This window comes from Astyanax mexicanus, chromosome 11 (assembly GCF_023375975.1).
Source record: "Astyanax mexicanus isolate ESR-SI-001 chromosome 11, AstMex3_surface, whole genome shotgun sequence".
NCBI classification, from domain to species: Eukaryota; Metazoa; Chordata; class Actinopteri; order Characiformes; family Acestrorhamphidae; genus Astyanax; species Astyanax mexicanus.
This window is the reverse complement of record NC_064418.1, coordinates 32,610,330-32,636,544: the sequence shown is the minus strand read 5'-3', so window position 1 is coordinate 32,636,544 and position 26,215 is coordinate 32,610,330. Positions and strand designations below refer to the sequence as shown.

The 26,215-nt window shown below is 37.5% G+C and overlaps 1 protein-coding gene across 2 annotated transcripts in view; it reads left to right on the top strand.

Annotated features, from left to right (window-relative positions):
• stk24a (serine/threonine kinase 24a (STE20 homolog, yeast)) overlaps window positions 1–25,054 on the top strand; it is a 30,500-nt gene extending 5,446 nt beyond the window's left edge. Inside the window, exons 1-11 of one of the 2 annotated variants that reach the window (XM_022680317.2) lie at window positions 1,909–2,008; window positions 3,746–3,976; window positions 7,619–7,675; window positions 7,823–7,931; window positions 8,152–8,309; window positions 14,639–14,824; window positions 15,088–15,233; window positions 15,780–15,912; window positions 20,187–20,255; window positions 20,660–20,796; window positions 21,950–25,054. In XM_022680317.2, the coding sequence (XP_022536038.2) occupies window positions 1,988–2,008; window positions 3,746–3,976; window positions 7,619–7,675; window positions 7,823–7,931; window positions 8,152–8,309; window positions 14,639–14,824; window positions 15,088–15,233; window positions 15,780–15,912; window positions 20,187–20,255; window positions 20,660–20,796; window positions 21,950–21,980 (1,278 nt within the window). In that variant the 5' untranslated portion in view covers window positions 1,909–1,987 and the 3' untranslated portion in view covers window positions 21,981–25,054. Of the gene's footprint in view, window positions 1–1,908; window positions 2,009–3,745; window positions 3,977–7,618; window positions 7,676–7,822; window positions 7,932–8,151; window positions 8,310–14,638; window positions 14,825–15,087; window positions 15,234–15,779; window positions 15,913–20,186; window positions 20,256–20,659; window positions 20,797–21,949 lie in introns of those variants that run through there. The other variant, XM_007257974.4, reaches the window with a different exon arrangement.
• The last annotated feature ends 1,161 nt before the right edge of the window (window positions 25,055–26,215 follow it).

The following is a 26,215-nucleotide window of genomic DNA, read 5'->3' as shown; positions in this document are numbered from 1 at the left end:
CTCTTGGCGATATGTGAAAATAATGAATAAAAAAATAATAATGAAATTTAATAAAAAATAAAATTATATTTTACTATTGCATCTAAAACTCTATGGCACACGCCTAAATGAGATATTAAAAAATACAAGACTTTTTTCAGATTTATAACAGAAGTCTATGACCCAGAATATCATAATAATAATAATGCACTTCAAATATCTCCATATATCCAGAATTTACTGGACATATATAATCTGGGATAATGGGAAATGAGAACATTGTGAATTTTTATTTTGCTAAAAAGAGCAAAAAAGTAGTACCCTGATGTGATAATTAGGGGCACGATATTTCAAGGTATAATATCATTTGGGATATTCGAAAAAAAACGATACAATATGGCACACAACTGACAATACTGACATTTGTTATTTCATTTTGTTGCCAAAAAAATACATTTCCTGTGTTTTAATTGATTGTATTTGGATCTGTTTGCCAGCCTTTTTACTGACTTAACTAGCCACCCTTTCTTTTACAAGTATTTCATCTTCCATTTCAACTGATAATTTAAAGGATAGTTACACAACACAAAGACTGAATTACTGGGTTGGTGAACAGTTTAACTGATTGTTTTGTTATGTTAGCAAGCTCTCTTTGGGCTAGTTTGGACTATATTCTACCTTAATAGTGTGGTAATAGGCCCCAGTAATGCTTAAAGAAGGACATTAGTTTTGTGCTGAAGGGGACAACATACAAACTTTACCATCTATAGCTACTATAAATTTGTTCCATTGTGAATAGTGAAGTTCCATCAAGAGCTTGCTATGAAAATGCTATTAGCATGTTTCTGGTTTATTTTCATATGTAAGGCAGACCGGATTATAAAGCACATTATGCAACACTAGTGAAGAACAGGGGTGTTGCCATGTTTTCCTTCTAATTTAGCAGGTCTCGCTGCTGGGTAGTTAACTAAGTCAAGTAAAGCTAACAAAACTGTAATTCTTAAAAAACACTGGATGTTAATCTAGACAGATTTCTCTTTTCTGTTTATTTGGGTGAGTGGCTAATGCTGCATCAGCAGAGCTAGCCGGGGTTAGCAGCAGGCTACAGTCCGATAATACTCACCTCTAAACGGCACAAGAGCTAGCACTTAGCGTGGTTAGCGGCTAATGCGAATACTGCTCCAGTCTTGGTGCCTCAGGCTAAACTAAAACTCCTGTATAACGCTACACTTCAGTAGATTAGCTTAACTGCTCTTTACAACCTAACTGTTAGAACTCATACATAAGGCACACCGGTTTATAAGGCGCACTGACGATTTTTAGAAATTAAAGGATTTTAAGTGCGGTATATAGTGCGAAAAATATGGTAGTATTTAGCACTGGTAAATGAATGTTAACCTGAATTGCAATGTTTCTGTAAAAAACATAGCTGTGTCAAGATATTCACGACTGGCACATGCATAATTTGACTTTGAGAAGATCTGTAGTAAGAAGACCTACTAGGCTCCTTGTTGATGCCTTTCTTGTTGCTAAAATCCAAAAAAGACGTTTATCAGACTTTGCATCCTTCTGCCTTAAATCTGTTTGTTGTAGATTTTTTGACACGTGTGGTTCCACTTTACAAACTTTCCTCCCAAAAAAGCAATGCAATCTGAAAAAAAAAACATATTGCCTGCCTTAAGCAAAGAATATTATATTAATTTAAATTTGATTTGTGAGCCACATATCTACAGTACCTTTAACCTGGACATGTTACTGAACATTACGCATTGTTTGATAATATCTTTTGTTGCTAGATTGTCTGTAAGCACTGCATTGCATCATTTAAGCTGGACAGAGCTCAGCTGGCCCTTTAACACCATTATTCTGTAAGTTACTGGGTTTGTTGCCGACCACCTCTGATAGCATGCGCCTCAGCACCGCCCTGTTTTACTGTCGCGATAAAAAGTTTCCAGCTGCCTGTCACGGTGCTAATGTGAGTAATGCTCAGCTGTGAGGAGGTACAGAAATGGGTTCTAACAGGCAACAGGTAATGAAATATGTAAAATAATTTCTCATTTAAGTCATTTAGAAGGCGGTAAAGGTTGTAGTGACTCTGATGGCTGAGAATGTTAGATGGTTAATGATAATGGATGAACCGGTTTAGTAGCTGTGTGGGACTGACATTCTAGGGGTATGTATTGCATAATTAGTCCCTTAGATCTGTATTTACTCTAGAGATATGTAGTTTGTATGGGCAGTTGATCTGTCCCATAGGTTACTTGCCCAGTCAGTATGTTTATGCTTATTCAGGCATAGCATAAATTCAGCGGCTGAATGCTTGACCTTTGTACTGGTGGCTAGAAAATAGCAAAAATATAGGTTTTGTGACGATAGGTTGGAAGTCTAGCCTTTAGCTTAACAAAAACAGCTTTACATAATCACAGACTCACATGGTAACATACTGTACTTTTAATTCATTGTCTGTTTATGTTAGGATATTATTCAGTGTATGGCATAGTGACATATATTTAGCATAAAATATATTAAGTGTAATCAAAATGAATGTCCTATGCAGAAAGGATGGTGTCCTCCCAAGATTACATTGTTCTGACCTTTTTATCTTGTGTTATCAAGTGTTATCATGCATATTTAACGTCATCAAATGTGTGTGGGGCCAGATAAGCATATTGGGGAAAAAAAATAGTAGGGTATGTAATGATCAAAAGTAACTGTGTAACTGCATGCTGTACACTTTACGCTGTACCAAAGAATAACAATATATATTTTATTAGAAATGTATACTGGTAATATATCCTTATTTTTTTCTAAATGCTGTTTGCCTTGCAAAAAAGCCCAGATAGATCATCATATTTTTAGATTTTGAAATGATGAAGTGGAAATATTATGCTTGACTTTCAAACTATTATGGGATCAACTGCAGTGTAGTGCAATGGATTTTCTTGGTAGTGGATTGCTGCATCAAGTTTACTATGTAAACAGTATTTATTAAAAAACACAGCATGCTTTAAATTTAAATAGTGTAGGTAATTAATATACACATTGTATAATTTACATAACAGTTTCAGTCTGGTGGTGATTCACTTATTCAGTAAACTACAATGGGTTATGTTGATTTGAGATGTTAAAATATAGTCAACATAATTTGCAGACTGTACTGATAATGATAATTTTGGCAATATGACAAAACATTGAATGTAAAAAATATTTTAAGAATACACTAGTGCAACAAAATGAAAATTATATTTTATTATTGCATATGATATGATATGGCACACCCCTAACTGATATATTAAAAATACAAGAATTTTATCATATTTTTAACAAGAGTCAATGATCCAGAATCCAAAAAAGTAGTACCCTGATGTGATAAATAGGGGTGGCACGATATTTCAGAATATAATATCCTTCACAATATTCAAAATTGTTGCCGATATTATTACAGTAGGATATGGCACAGCCCTACCAAACACATTTACTTTTGGAATTAGACAGTACACAGATGCTAACCTATATAGCAGGCCTGATGAGAGAAATCAGATTAGGTCATTTTAGTTATCTGGTATAGAACTGTTTAGAATATATCAATATTAATGATATATTGCCTAGCCTTAATATATACATGTACTGGACTAACACCAAAACGAAATGTGGTAATGCTAATTTTCTGTTTTTTTTTACTATTATGCAATACTCCATATGTTAAAATCCAGTGTCATTTTTTTCAGTACTAATGATTTTTTTCTCTTTTTTCTTCTTTTTGCAGAATTTTAAAGCTGACCCAGAGGAGCTGTTCACCAAGCTGGAGAAGATCGGAAAGGGCTCATTTGGAGAGGTGTTTAAAGGAATAGACAATCGTACACAAAAAGTGGTGGCTATTAAGATCATTGATCTGGAAGAGGCTGAGGACGAGATTGAAGACATTCAGCAGGAGATCACAGTCCTGAGTCAGTGTGACAGCCCCTTCGTTACAAAGTATTACGGATCATATTTGAAGGTCAGTCAGTTTAAAGTCCTATCTGTGACCATGCTTAAAATGTTTATGGCTTGATTTATTTTCTGATTATCCAATGTTAATGTTTTGTACACATGGTTTTATCACACCCCACTTTTCCAGTATGTGGATACTGTTGAGAATTCTACTGATATTACACATAATTTACACTGGTGGCAGTTGTGGTTAGTTTGGTCAAGATGCGGGAAGTTATGAGCAGCTGTAATGGATACTGTTTCTGTGGTTGTTGAAGGATTCCTTCATTCAGTGTGGAGCAAAGGGGTGGGCAATATTGTATCGTATACAATATATCGTAACACAAAACATCATAATATTAAAAATCCATATCATGATAATATATGAAAGTTGTCTATTATTTACTGTGAAGCTTTAAGTGTTTTTTCTGTAATTTTTTTAGTTTGCGGTTTATATGCATGCACTAAATATTCTGCAATATTTTTTGCTGCATTATATTATTTTATGCTATATTATTTATTTAGCCACATTATGACTATACTGTTATACTATTACACTATATTCCTGTAATTAATAACTTATTTTTCTGTTTTCCTATATCGTCAAGTATATCGTTATCGCAAAAATACCCTAAAATATTGTGATGTTATTTTAGAGCCATATCACCCACCGCTAGTGGAGCAGATTACTGAATTCATAGGCATTTGAAGAGTGATACTTTTTTACCCCTTCGGTGTGTTTGGCGGGAGGTGCTGGCGCAGTACTTCAGGTGAAAACGGGGGGGTGGGGGGGGGGGTGTGCTGGGAGCTGGCGCAGTACTTCAGGTGAGAAGGGGGGGGGGGGGTGCTGGCGCAGTACTTCAGGTGAGAACGGGGGGGGGGGGGGGGAGCTGGCGCAGTACTTCAGGTGAGAAGGGGGGGGGGTGCTGGCGGAATATGAAATAAAATAGCGCGTCACAATTAGCGCGATTAGTGCTGCCTGTGAATTGGGACACACCCCGACACGAGCTGACTCTGGAAAGGAAATATGCACGTGACGCGCTATTTTTGACGGCACCCCCCATGAAGCCAGACGGCACCCCGCGGCACCCTGGTTGAGAAACACTGTTTTAAAGAACCATTTATTTTAAAAAAGTGTCCTTTATTTAATGAATTACTTCAAACGTCTTTTTTGTTCTTGTTTTTTTGTTTTGTTTTGTTTTTGGGTACATTAATTTTTAAGAGTGCTCAAATACATGAATGTACTCTGCGCTGTGTGAAGCCTTGAACTGTGCCGCCAGTCCACACCTAAAAGTACTGCTGATGCTGTGTGCATTAACTGTGAGAGACAAATGGCGTACAGGGTATAAATCATTTAAATGGGTGAAGGAGTTGAAGAGACATTGTTTGAGATCGAGGATAGAGTAAAGGAAGAAAAGTGGTGGGAGAGACGCTGCCACTTTACCTGCAGCTGGCTTCAACAGGGAGAGCTTTCGGTATTAGTTGGGTATTAAAGGAAGGGAGTATTGCATATTGCTCTATCAGAGATGTACCACATTTGTTAATTAATTTTGCTTTTAACTTTACACCAGTGGATGATTCAGATAGCCTTAATGCATTTTACAAATGTATGATTTTTAAGCTAAACACTTATATAATAGCTTTTCCATTCATAGTTTACCTCAGAACTGCTATTCTAATCATAAAGGGCACCTCAGCAGTGCCACTTAAGTCACATGTAGGGTTAAATTTACAGAGTAATTGTGTTTTTATTTCTTTATTTATATTGTTCATTTATGTGTTATTTATGTATAAGTGTAAAAATGAACTTAAACCTGCCATTTCCGTTCCCTTTCGTCTCGCCATCATTTCACAGCAGCACTCTGAACAATGCAGGAGACTTGGGAGGGGTAGAGGGGGTTGAGTGTTGCTCTGCCGCTGTAAATATAATATGTTCCTCTGTTAAAGTAAACACAATCATTGTTTGGTATACATTATTCTTCTAGATTTTATTTGGCCAAACTCCAAAAGTGCTTTATTTGCCATTTCCAATTGAATATTTTTGGTTGCCAAATATTCAGGGCATCCCTACGCTCCATAAAGAAACATCTACAAGAGGTGTTCCTTATATTTGAAGAACTGTTGTCACACTTTATATATTCTCCTTTACTAAATAACATTTGAAAAAACGCTTTTAAACAGAGGAAGTTTGTATTTATTAAATTAGTATTGCATTAATGCTTGTTCAGTAATAATAAGTAGAAAACAGGATAAACTACACACTGCTTTTGGATAACTTTATGCCACTCCTGGTGGAAAAATTCACAAAGTTCAGCTTGGTTTGATGGCTTGTGATTGTCCATCTTCCTCTTGATTATATTCCAGAGGTTTTCAATTTGGTAAAATCAAAGAAACTCATAATTTTAGTGGTCTCTTTTATTTTTCTTCTAGAACTGAATATTAGATGAGCAAGATATGAATGAACATTAAATATAAGTTATATGTCAACCTTAACTGTGTAGGATAGTCAGCCATCAGGCACATTTCTCCTGCTCATGCACATGATTCCTGGTACTCCACTGAAGTGAGGAATATATGTTTAAGTGCATGTTGGGTCATATGTGTTCATCTGGCTGTAGCTGCCATTACTTCTGCCCTACATACTGCAGTCTGCCCCTCTTCTTGTGAGACCCCCAGTCTCTCTCGCTAGCTCACTCTCTCACTCTTGCTCTGATCATAACTGGTGGGAGGCCATGCAGATTGCAGCTGGGCTTATTCTGTTAGGCATGACAAATCAGGATCCAGCACCAATAAATCCTTTAGATATGCTACAGACAATTAGTGGAATGCAACATTCTGGTGCAGCAAAAACTGGGAAATTAAATATCTAACACACTATGTGTAATGCTGCGAAAGCTTTAATGTGGCTTGTCCAGCATAATACGTGTAATATTGGCACTGCTGTGCTGATCTACGACCGCAATATAGCAGTGCCAATATTATGCTTTATAGCACAAACCTTAAGTGTATTATTGTGATTATACCACAGTTCCATTATCGCTGTTTATTGAAAGATTTGTTGTTGAAGAGGATAAGAAAATATGATCTGTTTGGTTATAAACACTCAGCAAATTAAAATAGTTCCATTGCTAATCTGATTGTAGCTGCACTGTTTGGCTTGTAAGCGCTGCAGCGTTGCTCGGTTACCTGAATGTGGTGGAGTAATACATGGAGAGATTCGGTTACAGTGCATTACCGGCTAATAATGGCACTTACAGAACACCTCACAGCCAGTGACATTGCAGGGTCAGAACTAACTCTGGTGAAAAAGATATTACGTTTTTTTTTATTGTGCAGAGTGCCATAATGATGCAATTGTGGGGCCCTGCATTCTGTCATGTCAAGTGGTTTTGCTCTCCTCTGAATTTTTGTAAATTCTCGCTGATTGTGCGTGCAATGGTTTTTTTGCAATGGACAATTTCCCCAACAAGCAATTCAATGAATAGTTGAGTTTAACAAATGAGTTGTGCGCAACGTTTTAGAACTTTGGTTTGGTAAAAATTAAGGGGACCATGCTCCACTTTAAACTTCAGGAAGAAAACATATCAGATGAAACTAGGAATGCAACAGTAAAAAATGTAATATTAGGTTTAAAAATGATCTGTGTTGTTTTTTTGCTTTTCTGTTGCAGGGTACAAAGTTATGGATTATAATGGAGTATTTAGGAGGAGGATCAGCATTAGATTTGGTGAGTAGTTGATGAGCTCATTCTAATTCTTAATCAGATTTATTTGTAGTGAGCTAAAACTTCATACACGCCTGATTTAGTCAGAACAGTGACACACGGCGTCTGGATGTGTCCGATCGCTCAGTCACAGTGTTCTCTCATCCACAGCTGGAGCCCGGTCTGCTGGACGAGACCCAAATTGCTACAATTCTCAGAGAAATCCTCAAAGGGCTGGAATACTTGCATTCAGAGAAGAAAATACACAGGGACATTAAAGGTACATTTTTAAAAGCTCAAAAAGTGGTTAAATATATTTAAACTACATATAGCATTGCATTTTCGGAGCATGTATGTGTAGAGTGTGCATATCTTAAACTGTTGCATGATAAACAGCTTTAGAATTGTCTATTATTACTGCTGTCATGTCTTGCATGTTTCACCTCAAGGTATATTTATCTGTGGTGTGTGTGTGTGTGTGTGTGTGTGTATCTCAACAGCTGCTAACGTGCTGCTGTCGGAGCAGGGTGACGTGAAGCTAGCTGATTTTGGTGTGGCTGGCCAGCTTACAGATACTCAGATCAAGAGAAATACGTTTGTGGGCACTCCGTTCTGGATGGCACCGGAAGTCATAAAACAGTCAGCTTATGACTCAAAGGTCAGTCACTCTCTGCCCAAGTGAGATATATATTCATTAACGGGGTAATAACTTTGACTGTGTGGATGACATAAAGGTTTCTTCTGGGAAGGTCAGGGCAATGTAATATAAATATGTTATATTTACAACTGTCTTTTGCTAGATTAACAAAATGTACATCAACAAATTGCATCTGCTACAAGTTACAAGTTACTAATTGTTTTGTTTTCATTCCTAAAAATAACATGATTTTTGGATGCAAATGCAAATGTGTATGTGAACCTGGTTTGGTTTCTAAGGGATTGGAGCTCAATAGTCAGTTTTGTGCAAATTGTTATAGAAACATTGTAATTATGAAGCAGCATGACTACTTTATTTCACCCTCTCAAACAACACCATCCAGTGCAGTGTGCTAACTCAACAAAATACGACAAAAAGTGAAGTTGTCATAAATTAATTATGAAAATATACATATTTTGTAATTCTTTATAGTTTTCATTGTATCTTATCATATATCACCATTTCTCTTCACCATGTGGAGATACACAGCTCTGGACAAAAAAATTAAGAAACCACTTCAGTTTCTGAATCAGTCTCTGTGATTTTGCTATTTATAGGTATATGTTTGAGTAAAAATTAACATTGTTGTTTTTTTATTCTATAAACTACACACAACATTTCTCCCAAATTCCAAATAAAAATATTGTCATTTAGAGCATTTATTTGCAGTTTTAGGAGTTCAGAAATCAATATTTGGTGAATTAACCCTGTTGTTTTCATGCATCTAGGCATGTTGTCCTCCACCAGTCTTACACACTGCTTTTGGATAACTTTATGCTTTACACTCCTGGTGCAAAAATGTAAGCAGTTCAGCTTGGTTTGATGGCTTCTTCTTGATTATATTTCAGAGTTTTTTTAATTTGGTAAAATCAAAGAAACTCATAATTTTTAAGTGATCTCTTCTTTTTCCCAGAGCCGTATGTTTTTATCATATCGCCCATCCCTGATTCTGGGTAGCTAAGAACAGCTAGGGGGTTTCAGAGATGCTGTACAGTTTCCTTGTTTGTATGATGAGATGTGATATGGTATGATAATGCACTGTAGAGAGGCTGCACTGATTACTGATTGCTGTGGTGATGCACTGCTTTCGTAATAATCTTCTTTATGGTTACGGACAGTGTTTGATTGCATAGGTGGTTTCCACTGCAGTGCTGTTATCTAATTCACTCATAACCTTTACTGTGCAAGGGTCAATTTACTGTAATCATTGAGGGGGATCGTGGCAGTGTGAATGTACTGTATAAAGCAATTTTCAGTGATTGCTGAGTTTGGGCGTTGGTTGTGATGCGTCTTTTTGTAGATGTTGGCGTGCCTTAAAAGGAACACTTAAATAGGGACTTAATCTACTTGTGAAAACCATGTATCATTTTCTTTCCACTTCATAATTATGTGCTACTTTGTGTTGGTCTATCACTAAAAATCTCAATTAAAAAAAACATGTAAGTTTTTGTTTGTAAAGTGACAAAACGTGAAAATGTTGTGCAAGCCACTGTATGTTAGTAAGTATTGTATCCAGATAAATCTTCAGATTAGTGACATCTTTAGAGGTCTTCATTACTGACACCAGCTCTGATTTGCATACACTGCTTGTACAATCTTCATTAAATAGCTGTGCCACAACACCAGGTGCCAAGTGATTTTGCTCTAATGATTTAAAGCCTCCATCATTGGGTTATGAAGCAGATACCTACAGGTGCTGGTCAACGAATTAGAATAATTTGGAATAGTGCAATCATGAAATTCTTTGAATGCATTTTTTGTGCAGAAAGCAAATCAGGTGTTCACCGCACCTGTCCTACTCGTTAGACTAATCACAGAACTCGTTACCTGGAAAAAAATTTGCTCAGCTGAGCTTTCCAAAAGGCCCATTTAGGCCATTTAACTGTGACACTGTTGTTTTATTGAATTAGAATAATGGAGAAACCGTTTCATTGAATTAGAATAAATGCTCGAATTTTTGTTTTCTGTGAAGAGTGTTCACTGTGCAGTATAAAGTCAGGGTTGAGTAGAATTTCTAAGTTGTAAAATCAATCATGGGTAAGCAGCGCAACCTCTCAACCGGAATAGTGGCTCAAATTCAAGCCCTTCGCCAACAAGGCTTGATCCAAACTAAAACTGCTGAGCAGCTCGGCATCAGCCAGTCTTCCGTCTGCAAAGCTCTCAAGAAAAACTGCAGCAAGCGCACCAACTGTTCCGGCGTCCGAAAAACTTCTGCTCGCGACAACAAGCAGCTGAGAAAGATCGCAGTCAGCAACTGGTTCAAGTCCACTTCCGAGCTCACCGACTTGTGGAACAAGCAGACCGGAGCTGACGTCTCCAGATCAACCACTTACCGTCGTCTGCGCGAACTCGGCTTCAAATCTCGCGTTCCAGCAGTAAAACCGATGCTGAACAAGAAACAAATGGAGAAACGGCTGAAGTGGGCCAAAGAACACGGCGAGTGGACTGCTGAAGACTGGCAGAAAGTGGTCTTCAGTGACGAATCACGCTTCTGCATCTCCTTCGGTGACCAAGGTCCTCGTGTCTGGCGTCGTGGTGGCGAAACCTACAACCACGAGTGCGTGAAAAGATCCGTCAAGTTTCCCCAGAGCGTTATGGTCTGGGGATGCATGTCCGCTCGAGGTGTAGGGAAACTCTGCTTCCTCAAGAAGACTGTCAATGCTGCCGTATATCAAGATGTTCTGGAAACGTTCCTGATTCCGACTGTTGAGGAACAGTTCGGCGAAGAAGACTTCATATTTCAACAGGATCTTGCACCGGCTCATGCGGCAAAGTCGACCAAAGATTGGTTCACTAAAAAACAGCTTGAAGTTTTGGCATGGCCGGCCAACTCGCCTGACCTCAATGTCATTGAAAACCTTTGGGCCATCGTCAAGCGGAAAATTTGCGACAGAAAGCCTACTACGCTACAAGCCAAGGGGACAGCCACAAAATACTGAGAAAGTGATGATTGTAATTATAATAAAAATTATTCTAATTCAATGAAACGGTTTCTCCATTATTCTAATTCAATAAAACAACAGTGTCACAGTTAAATGGCCTAAATGGGCCTTTTGGAAAGCTCAGCTGAGCAAATTTTTTTCCAGGTAACGAGTTCTGTGATTAGTCTAACGAGTAGGACAGGTGCGGTGAACACCTGATTTGCTTTCTGCACAAAAAATGCATTCAAAGAATTTCATGATTGCACTATTTCAAATTTTTCTAATTCGTTGACCAGCACCTGTAGACTCCTAGAGAAACAACAGAATATCCTTTGTATGCTCTTTTGAATTAATCAAATATTTAAGACCATGTTCCTATATGAAATATTAAGAGTAGAAGAAAAATGATGAGCAAGTGTCTTCAAACAAGCCTAATATGACAAATATATCAAACACGTCATACTACTTTTTTGCTGTTTGATACAAAAGGAAAATTAGCAGAGACAGCTTGTATCTGCTTAAGATTGTTTTTTGGTGCATTGAAGTGCTTTTTTAATATAATTAATTGTTTAATCACTGAATTCTGCTGAAACCTGGTAAAAAAAAATAGCAAGGTCAGTTTTTTACAACACCATGTGGTGTAGGGACGATTTTTAAAAATGCTATTGTCTTAACTATAGACAAAAGCTGCTGAATTGGACCATGTCTAAGCACAAATGGACAGCTTCAAAAAATAAGGATACATCTTCAGACCTTTAATGGTTTTCTAATGTAATTAACTATTAAAGAGCTCTTCAGTCGTGTTGTAACACTTAAGCACTTTTGAATCAATCTCACTGGATTTGTATTTGAGATTCTATAGCTGTGTCTAGTTTGCGTGCTCTGTGTTTGCTGTAGTGTTTGTGAATTTTTCTGAACTCTGTTTAGCCGTTACTCTGCTGTGGATGATGTAAATGCCATTACGCATTAGTAACAGCCACAAGCAGTGAGTCATTGCTCTCACACATGCATGCACACACTTCCTCCAACAAAAATAGACTATTATTAAATTCTCAATTACAAGTGTGATCTTGGTGAGATGTGTGGTGTTTTGTTTTTGCACAGAGCAGCATGATCTGTCAGACAGGGGGCACATGATTCTCTTAGTATGGGTAGATGCTATGGCAGTATAAAGGTTTTTACCATATTATGTCATATTTAAAAAATATATCAAAACCTCAGTATAATATTGAAGGAGTCTGGCCTGCATTATTTTAACTGAAAGTGTTAAATGTTCAAAATGACTGAGATATGTGAGATTGATCAGAATGCTTAAACAACTAGTTTAAAAAATAAAAGTAAAATTAAAATAGATGGCTTATTTGCATACCAGTATATATAAAATATCTTTTATATATATCCTTTAATGTGCTGGTAATTTATTAACACCCTCTGGAAAATAATAAGTAGGTCCAAATTATTTGGACTCAACAGATCTGAGCGTTTGAGGCATGAATTCTGAAGGTGCCCTCCCATCATTAATATTAAATGCAATCTGGACGTCCTTAATGGACAAGATCAGACAATCATGACTAGGTGCCAAATTGGACACACTGCTCTTACCCACCGACACCTCCTGGTTGGCGAACAGGCTCCAGTCTGCCAGTTTTGCGACACTCCTCAAACTATTAAACACATCTTAGTAGACTGCCCTTCTTTTTTAACCACTTTTAAGTAACTTTTATAGGGTTACAAATATAAAAGAACAGTTTGAAAAGATTCCACCAGCAAAAATACTTCATTTTCTGGAAGTCCTTAACTGATTTAAGTCTGTGATGCTCAAGTCACGAACATTGTTAATGCCATAAAATAGCCAATCTGTTGCTGATATTGCACAAAACACAAACAAACAAAATAAGGTGCCCTGGGGTATCTGACACTAAGACCAGTGTTAGCATGTTGTTAAAATTGGGCGTTAGGTGGGGATGCAATAAGAATATTTGATTGTATTGTCTTATTTTATATTGGTTATATTTTATTTTGTTTACTGTAATGACAGTATATATTTTTAGATTAAAGAACAGTGACTTAAATGCTCATTTCTTTACAAAGAATGTAGTTAGTGTGTAAATTTGATTTTTTTTAACGATCTGTCACTACTGATGCATTTTGACTGTGATGTGTTTCAAGATAAAAATTGTGCATCATGATTTTTTTATATATATATTGTAGGGGTGGGAATCGATTACTATCTCACGATTCGATTCGATTCCGATTTTGGGGGCCACGATTCGATTCAAAATCGATTTTTGATTCAAAACGATTTGAATTATAAATATTTCTGCTTCTGGCTTATGAATCGTATTGAAAAAAAACCCTCCATAATATACACTGGTCCTGGAGCAAGTAATGTGTTACAAAAACAATAAAATGTGCAGGAATGTGGGTCCTCAGTGACAGAGGAATCACTGGGATATCACAATGACGTTAATGAACAATAAATACATAAATAAATAACACTGCTTTATTACCAGGCTACTAGCGGTGGTGTGTAGGTGACGCTGCTGGGCTGATGTGATGATAGCAGTGGAGCGCTAAAGTTCAGGAGCAGCTGCTGATTAACTAGTTAATTTAAGGTGGTTGTATTTCTTCAGAAAGGGGGCAGGAGGTGGAGAAATTAATTCATATTGTCCATTCCTTAATTCCTCTGTGATGAGGAGCTGAAATTAGCTCTGATTAGCTTATTGTTATTTTTCCGTTCCGCCTTAAATGCTGCAGCCCGCTGCCACCTGTAGCGTTATTTAAGGTGGAACTGGAAAGTTAGCTAGTTAGCTAGCTAACAGTTACTGAAACTAACTACTAGCGATCTTTTTTATGCTTGTTATGAAGCATTCTGCCATAAAACATTGAAACTACACGTTAATCTAAGGTAATATAGTGCTTGTTCTGCCATCTTACCGGTGATTCTCAAACACCTACGCTCTGTGTGTGTCTGGAAGATCTCCAAAGGGACAAGCGCTATCCCCAGGGTTGCCAGGTCCAACAAAAATACCCAGCCCAAAATCAGTCTAAAACCCGCCCCTCAGAATCGATTTTGGGACATTTTAAATCGATTCTGAATCGTAGTAAATGAGAATCAAGATTCTTATGTGAATCGATTTTTTGGCACACCTCTAATATATTGCAATATAATGTTTTTACTGAAACTCCCAGGCCTAGCCTCCATCTGCTGTACGTTCACAGGTGTTTCTTTTTTAATCGACTTTCTTGTGCTGAGTACTGCATAAAACTCTACCAACGCAGGGCTTTAGTGCTAATGTTATAACTGATTACTGAATGTCTGGTGAACTGTTATTTATAGTAACTGTTGTGTTTGTGTGTGTATTTCAGGCAGATATTTGGTCGTTGGGTATTACGGCGATAGAGCTGGCTAAAGGAGAGCCCCCCCATTCTGAGCTGCACCCCATGAAAGTTTTATTCCTCATCCCAAAGAACAACCCTCCAACTCTGGAGGGAAACTACTGCAAACCACTGAAAGAGTTTGTAGAAGCCTGCCTGAACAAAGAGCCAAGCTTCGTAAGTGCTGTAGTTCATTTTTGTTGTCTATACTACAGTTTTTTGTGGGCATTGTTATGAAATTTTAATTACAGTTAACACAATTATATACATAATTTAATATAATTAATAATTTATTATTATTATTATTATTATTATTATTGTCTGTAGTTATACAATTCTTTGGATGTCTTTTGAGAACTTCATACTTGGCATCACATCACATCACATAGTGACTTAACTGAATGTCTATATTGTCGTCTTCTTTCTCTCTCTCTCTGCAGAGGCCTACAGCCAAAGAGCTGCTGAAACATAAGCTAATTGTACGTTACGCTAAAAAGACCTCGTACCTCACTGAGCTGATCGACAGGTACAAGAGGTGGAAGGCTGAGCAGTGTCGAGATGAGTCCAGCTCAGAGGAGTCTGATTCGTAAGCACAGCATTATATCTTGTTTTGTAAAAATTCCATTCTGAGAATTTCATTTGTTGTTCAGCATGCTTTAGTTGCACCAACAGTCAAAAACAATCAGTCAGATAATAACACATCCTGTCAGGTACTGATGTTTAGCAGCTGTTTTAGATGTTAGTTTGAATGGATTTATCCCTTCTTTTTAATTAGGTCATGTCTACAAAAAGCCAAAAGACAAGCTACCATGATGCTTATCAAGTGATGGACTTGGTTAAAAAATGAGATTATTATTTTCCAACACAAAAAAATGATTACGCATTAAAAAACATTGAGAATTTGTAGGACTGTTTTGGGAAAAGTGTGGAGGAGGAACTACTGATAGCACAAGTGGTGAAACCATTCTATCTAGAATTGCAAAAAGGCAAAATTCTAGCAGGTTTTTTTTGTTTAAACTCCCTGTGTGTTATCCAGTATAATTATTTTGTGTAATTATTTTATGATTTAAATCACTCCTTTTGCAATAAAAGTAATACAAATATTCATTAGTGTCTGTGGCTCTCTTCCTAGGGAACAAGATGGGCAGGCAACTGGTGGAAATGACTCTGCAAATGATGACTGGATCTTCAATACAATTCGAGAAAAAGACCCGAAAAAGATCCAGAATGGAGTCGCACAGCCCTTAGAATTGGATCACAACAAGGTGAGGAAAATGAGTGTATGGACATTTTATGTCCAAATACCAGTGTTGCTACTGATGAAACACAATCTCATATATCCTTCTATTGCTTTCTGTACTGTAAAAAAATATCAATGGAGCTATAGGGTGCTGTTATACCCCCTGCACCTCTTTGCTTCCTTACACGCCGTACCTTACAACAGAATGTTTTCACACTTTGCGCCCATGCCATTAAAATTGCGTCAAAGTTTAGGAACTTATCTACACTGAGGGGGATAGTAAGTTTCTGGCGTGTTACTATTTTCATTGCGGAAAACACAGGTGCTCCACTGACTGAAATGGACCTAGACAACAATCAATCTTCAGAGTCTATTCCTATCGACCCAGCTGCATGAACATAGCGCTTGTTAAACACACAGACTTGCTGCAGAAAGCAAACCTGACTTTTAACTCAACAATAAACAGAATAAAATAAAACTGCTGTTCCTGTAAATGAGCTGCTGGCAGTTTCCTCTGCTCAGACGCACAAAGAGCCGCACTCTTAAGATACAAACTCGCCAAAGTCATAGCGCACCATTGTCTTAAAAGGAAATGGCAAGTGACACGCTGATTGGTTTATTTCACGCTACACCCAAAACACACCCATGATTAATGAAGAGAATTGGTACATGCCCAAAAGGTTAAGAAGTTTATTTACTTCATCTGAGAAAATTAAGGTATTTGTCTGACCATAGTCAAATTTGTTACTGAAGTTAAGGGTTTAAGGATACTGGTAAGCTTGCTGCATAAGTGTTTGCCCTTTCTTAACTAAATGTGTAGCTTTTGCAAAAAAGTACCTAACAAAGTGCATTTTGTTTATTATGTATGTCAGCAGCAATTTTCTCTGGTGTTCCTAAAAATCAGGATGGTTTTGCCTTGAAAATGTTTTTAATACAAAAACAAGGCACACAGCACACAGGCACAACACTGATTTTACTGGTTCATACGTAATGCTAAATACGTAAAGCCAATATAAAAATATACAGTGAGTCCAAGAAGTATTTGATCCCTTGCTGATTTTCTTTGTTGGCCCACTAATAAAGACATGATCATTCTATACTTTTATTGGTAGATGTATTCCTACATGGAGAGACAGAATATTAAAAAGAAAATCCAGAAAATAAATCTAAGGAATATATATTAATTGATTTGTATTTCATGGAGTGAAATAAGTATTTGATCCCTTAGTATTCATTAGCAGTTCTGGCTTTTACAGACCAGTTAGACACTCCCAATCAACTTGTTACCTGACCTGAAGCCACCTGTTCTCACTAATCACTTGTGTGAAAAACACCTGTCCACAGAATCAGACAGATCACACAGATTTCAAGTCTCCAACATGGGTAAAACCAAAGAGCTGTCACAGGACCTCAGAGTCAGAATTGTTGACCTTCACAAAGCTGGAATGGGCTACAAAAAGATTAGTAAGGTGTTGGATGTGAAAGTAACAACTATTGGTGCAATTATCAGAAAGTTTAAAGAGTATAACATGACAATCAACAGACCTCGACCCGGTGCTCCAAAGAAGATTTCGCCTCGTGGGGTGGCAATGATGCTGAGAACGGTCAGAAATCGTCCTGCAACCACTCGGCAGGAGTTAGCAAATGACCTGAAGGCAGCTGGGACCACAGTTTGCAAGGAAACAATTGGCAACACTTTGCGCAACAATGGATTCACATCCTGCAGTGCCCGAAAGGTACCCCTGCTGAAGAGAGCACATGTGGAGGCGCGCCTCAAGTATGCCAATGATCATTTGAAAGATGAACCAAGTTATTGGGAGAAGGTTTTGTGGTCAGACGAGACCAAAATTGAACTTTTTGGCCTCAACTCCACCCGCCATGTGTGGAGGAAGAAAAATGCTGCCTATGACCCCAAGAACACTGTGCCCACCGTCAAGCATGGAGGTGGAAGCATAATGTTTTGGGGGTGTTTCTCTGCCAAGGGTACAGGGCTACTTCACCGCATCACTGGGAAGATGGATGGGGCCATGTACCGCACAATCCTGAGGGACAACCTCCTCCCCTCTGCCAGGGATCTGAAAATGGGCCGTGGTTGGGTCTTCCAACATGATAACGACCCTAAACATACAGCAAAGGCAACAAAGGATTGGCTCAAGAAAAATCACATTAAGGTCATGGAGTGGCCCAGCCAGTCGCCAGACCTCAATCCGATCGAAAATCTATGGAGGGAGCTGAAGGTCAGAGTTGCCAAGCGACAGCCCACCAACCTTCATGATTTAGAGAGGATCTGCAAAGAAGAGTGGGCCAAAATTCCCCCTGGTGTGTGTGCTAAACTTGTGGTTAACTGCAACAAACGTCTCACCGCTGTGCTTGAAAACAAAAGCTTTGCCACTAAGTATTGAGTGTGTTTGTCAAGAGGGATCAAATACTTATTTTCCTCATTGAAATACAAATTAATTAAAATATATTCTTTAAAATTATATTCTGGATTTTTGTCTTGATATTCTGTCTCTCCATGTTAGAATATATCTACCATTAAAAGTGCAGAAGGATAGTGTCTTTATTAGTGGGCAAACAAAGAAAATCAGCAAGGGATCAAATACTTCTTGGACTCACTGTATATAATTTATATTCACTAATGCTACAGAAATTAGGCATTTCTGTTAAATATTAGGACATTTGTTTGAGGTTTCTTATTTTTATTGTTTGTCCTTCTGTTAATAATAGTGTTGCTAATATGCTTTTACCATTGTCTTAATGAGAAATGCAGCACCACAGTGTCTGCAGTGATGTGGTAATGACACTGGCTGTCTCGAAGCTATTTTCAGCTATGCTCTCATACTTGAGCTTGCAGCCATCGTTCATCTAGAGAGCACCCCAGTGTGTAGTGAGAATGTGTTCTCATTCTGAGGGCATTCTGCCTCTGTTAGACCAGCAGTGTATTTTTAGTTCATGGACTTGAAATAAAAACATCTGTAGAGTTGTTTTTTCAAAAGCAGCTCAGAGTGCTCGGTCTGTCTCTCTTGTCTTTCCAACAGCTGTAGAGACAAGTGCTTATTTAGCTATCGTTTCATACTGATGTGTTTCTCACTCTTCATTATATACAGTACTGTGTATAGAGATTTTGAACAACTAAGAACATTAATGTCAAGTCAGTTTTTAGTTTAGAGAGTTATCTTCATTATAAGAGATTTGTTCCAGCTCATACTAGAACAAATAAAATGCAGACATGCAGGAACAATAACAAGAATTTCTTATTTTGAAGAACAAAGCTTGGTTTTAGATTTCTCCCAGCCAGTGAGCTTATATGTTTAATTATATCACCAATTCACAACATTAATATTATTTGGATTTAGACTATTATTAAAAATGCACTTTAAAATATCTTCTTAAAAAATGTACAGAAAATTAACAATAGACAGAAATAAACAAAAACATATCAAGCTGTAGGAGCTTCTGGAACGTCCAATATTGTACTGTTTTAATTAAGTTATACGTTTTGGTTGACGTTCCATATATATATATATATATATAGCTGTATGTACACCAAATGTTTCCCTCATTACGCTATACTCTGCTCAAGTGTCCAGCTTGTATAAGGCAAGGACAGTTTTCTTATCAGTTGGAATGGGCAGCTGGGTGACTGAACACGTCTGATTCACGGGTGATCCAATCATGACACATAGCTTTTCAAAGGCTGCTTTAACCATTTAGAAATCCACTGTCTGGTGGGTTTGTACTCCTGAATGTGATTGATGTGCGTCAAGGTGGCACAGATGTTTTAGCCCTCATTACATGAACCAATGCTCATCCCGCCTGCATCTCTAAATTCAAAACAGGCAAAAAAAACCTCTATATAAATGTGTCTAAAGATGATCCTGGTAGAAGCAAAGCCCAAAGTAAAATGTCTCAATTTTGCTTGTTTCAGTATCGTTTCTAACCTGGGTAGACTATGTCATCTAAAGTTTATTTGCAAATATACAGTGGATGGGGACTTATTTAATTGCATAACTTTTGCAACACATTTAGCTACAGTGATATAAAACCACTACTTTTTCTATTGTTATTTGTATTTATTTTACACTTACTCTCAAAATGACGAGCCTTTTTCATTCAAAATGTTTACTCAGTATAGTATCTTCAGATGAATATTATTATTTTTTTTTAACTTCTTCAGGTTCCACTCATTACTGACGTCTCTGACAACAGCTTTAATAAATGTTTTTTCTGTGTATATTAATGAAGTGTCTATATACTTTTATCTGTCACTCATGCTGTGATTTACTCTCCTTCCATCAGGTACAGGGCAGTCCACAGAGGCCTTTGTCCCAGAGCTTGTCGACCATTATATCTCCACTGTTTGCAGAAGTAAGAACTTAATCACACGTTTATGTACATTGCAGCTATACTTAGACCTTATCTGCTCTAATGCGCTCTCAGCTGTGTACTAAGATATTGCAAGTAGTAAAAGGCTACTATTCAGATCTGTGCTATCATTGCCAATACATCTTGTCTCTAGCCAACACATTCAGTATTAACACAGTACTGTGGCTCAGAACATGCAGAGCTGAGTGTGTCTATAAATAATAAACCAGTGTTGAAAATCTTCTGGTTTATACCTCCTTCGTGGACTGGTCTGTAGTCTCCTCTCTTGGGTGGGCTGTGTATATGGGTTAAGCACACATTTTTAGTATGAACTTTTCTGGTAGGCCACTGAGTACCACAAGAGATTGCTTTAACAGTTTTCCCTCACGTGCTTGCTCTTTCTTCAGCTCAAACAGAAGGGAGGGGTGAGTAACGGAAAGCCAGAGGCAGTGGAAGAGTTGAGGGAGGCCATATTCCTGGCTGAAGAGGCGTGTCCAGGCATCTCGGACTCTATGGTGACCGAACTAGTGCAGAGACTGCAGAGGTATCACTCACCCTTTTGCAATCTTCAGTATTTAGATTTTAGTATCTGTGCCAAATGTTTCATTACTGACTGATTTAAAAATATTTAATGAAACTCTATTCTTGTGTCTGATATAAAAGTCTAACTTGGCTAACACTCCTGATGTAGTGAGAGACAGAGGGCAAACCACTTCAGACTTCAGAGTCTTAAATACAGCCTTTTTTTGGCTTCACGATTATTTTTGGCGATTTTCACGATTAATTAGAATTACAGTTTTAATACATTTTTAAAAATGGATTTTTACACAAACATCTGGTGGAAAAAAGCATATACAGCATTTAGCTTAATATAAAAAAACTGCAGTGTCCTCACTCTCCGGTGAGGATCCATGATTAATTGTGGAAAACAATTATAATCTCTCCTTCAAAGTTTCTTCTGTGACTCGTTTAGTGCATTATTTCTCAATTTTCAGTCACAAACCCACGTTTAAATTAAAGTACTGAAGTGTAATCCAGTCTCCGTCAGTGTGTGAGTTTCTCCGAGCTGTGTGTACGCGAGGGCAGCGCGTGAACTTGAAAACTTAAAATGTTTTGAATCATTGATTTACTCAATGAGTCGACTCGACTCAAAGCTCCTGAACCCAAAACATGGCGAGTACAAATGACACATGAGCTAGAAGCCTCACTTGCTTCTTTTAAATCAACTGTGTAGGAACAATTTGGATTTCCTAGTAAACTATTCTGAAATATTTTATATATATTTATTTTTTATTTTGTATTGTTATTATGACATTTTTAGTTGCAAGAGTGTTATATTAACGGTTAACATTTTAATCCCCACAGCTGTCTCATGTGGGACTATATGACAACAGGTGGAACAAAATGGAAATTGCGTGACTGATTGTTCAAAATAAATGAGAATACATTTATGCATTTGTAGGATTTAATTTAATCCATGATTGAACCCAACCGTGATTTTTGTGTACCAATAAACCCTTAATCTGGGTTTCCTGCTTTACATACACAGTATTACATACACAATTTATGTTATTTAGGCCTTCTTCTTTTTCTTCTGTTATTTTTCTTCATCGTTTCTTGTACTTGTTCTTCCTCCAATTCTCCTTGTAGTCACACTCATCACCCGTGTTCATAATTATCTTTTCTGTCTCTGGTAGGTTTGCAGTTCCGAGGGCCTCCTCTCACTGATTTTGCTGCTGTGGGTTCTCCCCTCTCTGCCTCCTCTTCAACTCTCTCTCACACTCACCCTCAGCCTCCAGCTGCGGCCTGCACTCTCTTCTGTTAATCCTGGTTTACATATCGGGTGAGCGGCTGATGCTGTGGAGGGCTGGAGGAGGACGCTCTTCGGAAGGCCCGGTGGGGTCGGCCTCCATCAGAAACCTCCTGCTTGCAGAGCAGTGGGTCGGTTGCACCAGCTGTGCAGGTTCTTTCCATACTTTATGTTTAACGTGTGACATTCAAGTCTTAATGAAACTGTTTTATTCTTAACTAACATGCGAGTCCAATTGCAACATGAATATTTGGTGATCAGTTTGTTGTAAAGTTATTAGCTAGTTTTTTTTTGTTAAATCCATTTTAATTCACTATCCAAAAGAAATGGCTGGTTAACATTGTACTTGGTACCATGCTTCATGTTGTTAGGTGCAATCGATAGAGAGGTAGTTTATTTTATACTATAAATGTTTTTTTTTTATTAAGTTTAGTTTAGTATTATTCTTAAGTCAGATGTCTGATTTAGACAGAACTTGGATAGCTGGTGCAACCCAGACAAAGCTCCCTCTCAGAATGTGCAGTATGTGAGGCCTTTATGAGGTGTGTTCAGCCCCAGTTTGTGTGTGTATGTGAGTGTTTGAGTGTAAGCGAACGTCGTATGCATGTATGTGTAGATGTAACAGTGCTGTAGTAGGGTTCCTTTTTAAACTCAGGTATTCTGCTCTCAGTGGCTGGAGTCTTACAGCAGACTGGGCCTTCTCAGCTGGGTGTGTAAAAATATGTGTACATAGTCTCTCCTTTTTACAGACAAGTCACAGAGGTACGCTGAAGAAAACACTGTGTAAAAATGGCCAATTGCTTGTGTAGATACTGTTTGTGAAGATGTACATGTTAAATGGCCATCACTGAGATTGCCTTGCCTTTAGTATTTTTTTTCTTTTCTTTTTTTTTTTTGGCTTTTTTAAAATAATTTGATTTTCTGTGTTAATATTTTAATGGATTTCGCAAAAAAAAAAATGCAGCCATTAGGCTCCATCGTCATTCTCTCTTCAGTGTTCACAGTGCCATTCATACATTTATACTCGCCAATTGTAGGTGTCACCATCTGCCATCCTTTCATTGCTCCACTTATTATTACAAGTCATGCCATTGCACAGTACTGTTTTCTGTAAATCAGGGTCCACATTCCTTATAGATGTTTTTTTGCTGGAAGTTCTAAGCCCATCTTTTGTTTATATCAAACACAAAATCAATCTGCTTTTTCTTTAAATACTATTCCTCCTGTTTTTCAGGCCAATTCCTTAGAAATCCAGTCTCTTTTTTTTATTTATGAACTATTCATCCTCAGCAAACTCCTCAAGTCTTCCTGGAAACTAATGGTACCAAGTGTACCAGCAGCTTGAATTGCACTTAGATAACTGCCTTTTAACGACGAGAGTTAGCCATAAAGATATAATTTAAGCATGAGGTTTGTAGACTGCAGTCCACAATATCCTGTACACTCTGCTAAAGCAAGCAGAGCTACAGGACCTACGCTAATGAATCTAGCGTGTTAATAAGCATATCACTTTGGTGCATTTTATTATAATATCAGTTCATCATAATTGTACGTTTAGGAAAGGTAGCAAAAGACTAGCAGTTCAGTTCAGTTTAGCACCAGTTGAATTCATGGCAGATTCCCTTTCCCTCTCTAGATGACCTCCATTGTGTTGTATCCCATAATTGGGTGCTAACGTTGCTTATATTCGCATTCTTTAATGTTAGTCTCATAATAGTATTGCTAGCTTGCAGCACGAACACCTGAGCCAAGCAGATGCACTTTTGGACAAATAGCTACATTTATACATTTTTGGAGCTTAAAATGCTGTGGCATTAAACACAATTATGAATTTTGACTATTTGTGTCCCCTAAGTTGTGCTAAAAGCCATTTCAGGACTAATCTAAGCTGCTGGCAGTAAGATAAAGCAGTAAACGCAGCACCACAAAGGACTGTGTGTCTGCTTTTGGATTAGTTAAAAAAATAACATTATGATGCAGTTAACTTGCAGTTTTATTGTGCTTACAGGTGATATTATTTTTAGAGTACAGATGGAAAATTGGTATTAAAGGAATAGTTTGTCTGGAAAAAAAATGTTCCTTTGGTTGGGGATGCTAGGCTGGGCTAGGCTAACAAATACTGGCCCAAAACTTACCAATTTCCTCTCCAAAAAAAATCGATATGTACTAAACATGTGGAAAAAAGTAGCCTTGCATCTCCAGTCTAAACTATAGAAGCAAATGACTGATATCAAAAATGTATTGAACTCTGCATCTGAAGTAATTAAAATACATTCATTCAATTTTTACCAGACTATTCCTTTAATGTCACTTTGTTCGATTTCACAGCAATATCTTGGATGTTACGCTAGACAGTTTTTTAGGTGTCAAGTATTTTAAATAAGACTGTTCTTTGCCACAATGGTATTAACACTAAATATTTTAATTTGATCCTTTTCATGGACACTTATATATGTTAAGCGGTTTCAAACATTAATGTTGTTCCGCCCCCGCCCCCACCCCACCCACAGCTAGCTCTGCCTTTACTACATACATTTTCAAACCCTGCAAGTAAAACTCAATGTCCTGTTCACTGCTATAGTTGTTTATCATATGTTACCCTGTCTGCCCCTTTTGCAGATCCCCTGTAATGATATTTGCACCTTGTCTGTTTAGAACCTGAATGCGTCGCACTTTGTAACCTGTCCTTTACAGTTCAACGAGAAATAACACAACAGTTTTTTCTGTCCTTCATCACTGCAACTGTACTTCTCTGCTAAAATGGCAATAAATTAGTCAGGTCATCAGGTTTCTCAGCACAGATATATTCTATGGAACAGAATTCAATATTTTTATAAGTGTAAAGTGCAGTATTGTCACAAATAAATAAAAAGTGTTATGCTAATTATGATTTTAAAACAATGTAAATATAATTTGTCATCAAATACTGAGGTACTGAATTCCTTGCAAGCTTTTGAGCGATTTCAGTAAAATAAAACTACTTAAAATAAAACCTTGTCTCTGTTTTTTTTCATCCAAATGCCTCACAAATCAGTTATTTTTTTAAGTAATTGATTTATCTTTGAACACAATTTTTGTCAGTTATTTTGCGGTCTGCACTTCTTTTGTTGGTGCTCTCTTGTTTTAAGTTCTTTTAACTAAACATAATTACAAAGAGTACAGCAGCTGCCTATTTAAAATGGTCTAAAATGTTTGTTTTTCTTCATAGTATATTTAAGTCTTAAATTTAATCTCCCCCACACCTGCAGTTTGTAATTTCATATTCACATTTTCAATTCCACCTTAAAACGGCGCACACGTTCCACTGAGCCTGTAGTAGACGTTCAGTGCTTTATAAGTTTTATATTTTGGTTCATGTTGTTCAGAATTTACAGTTCACATAAATTACACCTGAAATCTTAAATAAATGTTTTGTTCCACCGTAAAGGCCTAAAGCCTGTGTATCGCCACTGAAGCATTTAAGGTGGAATGGTAAATTCAAACAATCTAAAACCTTCATGTCGGTGTTTTACTGAAGGCAGTAAAATGTGTGTAAGAAAACTAACTTAAATAGCAGCTACTTACTTGTAGGTGCAGGACTTCTCTGTTTCCTCTCTTCTGTCGGCGGTGTTTTTTTTACTGTTTCTTCCCGCGGGGAGACTGTAGGTGGAGAAAAGGACTGCCTCCCTATAAGCGAACCTCTTTTAAACTGCGTCCAATAGCGATGAGTGTTGTTGGCGTCACCAGAGTGCAGACTCTTTAGGGAACAACAGGGAGTATGGGGTGATTTGCAATGGGTCTGTAAACGCTGATGTGTGAACACTTAATTAGCAGCAGCAGCTCAGCTCTAAAGAAACTTCATGTGTTAAAATGCACTGAAAAACTTAATGTTACAAAAGAGTGAGGCAGCTATCAGTTTCCTCAATGTTACTATGCCTAAAATACTGAACAATGTTCTGTTGTCAGGTCTGATGTCTTTTGAGCACAAGTCAGAGTCGAGTGTGAAGTCTTTTGAGCACAAACACGAGTCCGAGTCAAGTGTAAAGTCTTTCGACAAATCTATTGAACATTAGTCCAAGACAAGTTTGAATATTTTTGAGCTTGAGTTAAGTCTAAAGTCCTAAACTCGAGTCCCTATCTCTGGTACTGGATTATGTATTTTTAGAAGCTTGAG